General features: G+C 35.5%; 1 protein-coding gene across 1 annotated transcript; it reads right to left on the bottom strand.

Moving 5' to 3' along the window:
* Positions 1–1626: 1626 nt before the first annotated feature.
* LOC138885691 (uncharacterized) lies at positions 1627–2157 on the bottom strand. The gene has a single exon (XM_070166668.1). It carries the CDS (start codon positions 2155–2157, stop codon positions 1627–1629), a length of 531 nt encoding a protein of 176 aa, XP_070022769.1.
* Positions 2158–3231: the final 1074 nt, after the last annotated feature.

The following is a 3231-nucleotide window of genomic DNA, read 5'->3' as shown; positions in this document are numbered from 1 at the left end:
AGAGTTTTCCAACGTTCGCAATCCCCAAAGTCCCTTTCTATTATGTCTTTACTATTTACTTTGTTTCAAATAATTGTATTTTGTTCAAACCATACATTGTAGGATTATAGTTGGTCGTGTATTGGTGATACCGGATTTCTGAAATTAGTCTAGACCGTGTTATTATGGTTTATCTTATATAATTCAGTTTTACCAATCGTTAATTATTATTGTTACTCTGTTTTAAATTGTTAAAATAGTTAACTGATTAGCTAATGTTGCCTTGCCTAGAAAGTATATGTTAGGCACTATCACAACCTCATTATTGGTATTTCGGGTAGTGACAAAAGCTCTTTAAAGTAATGAAAGATCTAGAGTAATTTAATTGATATCTGAATTCTTTTTGGCTCTCTTATAGTTATTTGGCAGTACATCATGACACTCCTAGTTCATGGATGGCTCTGATTGTAGGAGTTCAAGATGCTCCACTATGTAAGAAAGCAACAAGTTCATTAGGAAATTTTTAAAAATTTGTTCATCTTTTTTTAAAGAAAAAGAACACAATAATTGAGAAATTGTACTTCGTTAAAAAATTTAACATTCAATTGAAGGTGTTCAGTCAAATTGCTTAACCAAAAAGTGGAATTTCAGTCAAAGCTTTAATTTAGAAGAACACGGGTTACTGATAATCAAAGAATGAATAAAGGAAAGTGATTTTGCCAACAATAAGATAATCAGAAGAAAACAAAGTAAACCAATGTATTCAGATAGTATTTTGTGTCCTTATAAATGATCCATTTTCTTCCTTTTATAGCTATCTCCAAGTTATACATTATGCCTTTGTTATAATAAGGCCATTATAGACAATTAAAGGCATTAAATGCTATGTTACATAATCATTGTGATTCAATACAGATTCCCTAACATTTTTAGTATTTAATGCTTATTAAATACTGTATATGTACTCTCTTGTGCTGTTAGATTCATTCTCTTTGATTTTTGGATTAAATAGGTACGAGCGTTGAGTCTTCCAAATAACCGATCGTGTCTCTTCATGTGCCTCTGCTCGTATATGAACAACTCCGTAGGTCTATGCATGTTATTACCGTACCTTTGGCATTTATCACATTTAGCCACAAAAGTTTCCGCTTCTTCTTCCATTTTAGGCCAATAATAACCTGCCCTAATCATGGTTCTTACCAGTGATCTTTCTCCGGCATGATTTCCACAATGCCCTTTGTGTATCTCTCTTTTTACATATTCCATCTGTGAAGGCCCGAGGCACCTTGCTAAGGGTCCACCGAACATTTTTCGATAAAGATTGCCTTGCTTTAAACAATATCAAGCAGCCTTTTTCCGAAGCGCGTGAGCTTTTTTCTTGTCTTCAGGGACGGTTCCATACTGCAAAAAAGCAACAATCTCGTTCCTCCAATCCCATGCTAAGTTATTAAAATTTACCTCATTTTTGTCTATATCGAGCACTGAATGAAATAAATGAATTACGAAAACATTTTCATTGCTTGCCACGTCTGCTGCAGATGCGAGATTGGCTAGGGCGTCCGCCTCGACATTTTCATCTCTTGATATTTGCATAACTTTCCAGGTTTGGAATTGTCCGATCAGATCCCGTACATTCTCTAAGTACTTCTACATCCGTGCTTCCCTGACTGTATAAATCTCTAGCATTTGATTAACTACGAGTTGTGAATCGCTTTTGATCACAATCTGATTAATGTCGAGTTCTCGTGCTAGTTCTAAACCTGCAATCACAGCCTCATACTCTGTCTCATTGTTAGTTATAGAATGACATTTAATGGCTTGTCGAATGGTTTCACCTGTAGGTGGTATCAAAATAATTCCCAAGCCTGCACCCTTCACATTAGAGGAACCATCAGTGAATAAGGTCCAAATTCCCGGATTAGAACCATTGAACACTTGCAATTCTTTTTCTGCTTCCAATTGCATTCTTTGGCTAAAATCAGCCACAAAATCTACTAACACTTGAGATTTTATCGCGGTTCTAGACTGGTATGCGATGTCATATTCACTTAATTCTATAGCCCATTTGGCTAACCTACCTGACAACTCATGCTTATGTAATATATTGCGTAATGGATAAGTAGTTACTACAGCGATAGAATGACACTGAAAATAAGGCCTTAATTTTCTAGATGTCATGATTAATGCAAGTGCTAGCTTTTCTAATTGAGGATACCGTGTCTCCGTATCTAATAAAGATTTGCTGATATAATAGATCGGAGATTGTTTACCTTGGTCCTCACGGACTAAAACAACACTTACCGCAACTTCTGAGATAACAAGGTAGATGAGCAGTCTTTCCCCAGCTTTTGGTTTTGCGAGTAATGGCGGATTTGACAGGTATGCCTTTAAATTTTTAAGTGTCTGCTGACATTCCTCAGTTCATTCGAACTGATCTTGCTTTTTAAGAGTTGAAAAGAACTTAAAGCATTTTTCTGATGATGTAGAACTGAATCTCCCCAAGGCTGCAATTCTTCCTGTCAACCTCTGCATTTCTTTTCTACTTGTAAGCATGTCAGGAATTTCTTCAATGTTCTGAATCTGTGTGGGATTCACTTCAATACCACGGTTAGAAACAAGAAAACCTAAAAACTTACCTGATGCAATACCGAATGCACATTTCTCAGGATTTAATTTCATTTTAAATTTTTGCAAAATCTGAAACGTATCAGACAGGTGTGATATATGATCTCCTGAATGCTGAGTTTTAACGAGCATATCGTCTATATAAACCTCCATGGTTTTTTTCAAATGTTCTTGAAACATTTTGGTCACCAATCTTTGATATGTTGCGCCAGTCTTTTTAAGACCAAAGGGCATTACTTTATAACAGTAAGTCTCCCTGTCTGTTATAAATGAAGTTTTTTCTTCATCCACAGGATCCATTTTGATCTGATTATATCCTGAATACGCATCTAAAAAGCTTAACAACTCATGTCCTGCAGTAGCATCAATTAGTTGATCTATATGTGGTAATGGGAAAGAATCTTTAGGACAAGCTTTGTTAAGGTTCGTGTAATCTGCACAAACTCGCCACTTACCATTATTCTTTGGTACTACAACAGTATTGGCTAACCAATTAGGATACTTTACCTCGCGGATAGACCCAATTTTTAGTAATTTTTGAACCTCATCTTGAATCACCTGATTTTTGAAAGTTACTTGCTTTCTCTTCTTTTGTTTGACAGGTGGATATGATAGGTCTTCATTTAA

Source organism: Nicotiana sylvestris, chromosome 2 (assembly GCF_000393655.2).
Source record: "Nicotiana sylvestris chromosome 2, ASM39365v2, whole genome shotgun sequence".
Taxonomy (NCBI): Eukaryota; Viridiplantae; Streptophyta; class Magnoliopsida; order Solanales; family Solanaceae; genus Nicotiana; species Nicotiana sylvestris.
This window is presented reverse-complemented; position numbering and strand designations above follow the sequence as displayed.

Coding starts and splice junctions, on each gene's coding strand:
- LOC138885691 (XM_070166668.1), bottom strand. CDS start 2,157: ATGACATCTAGAAAATTAAGGCCTTATTTTCAGTGTCATTCTATCGCT.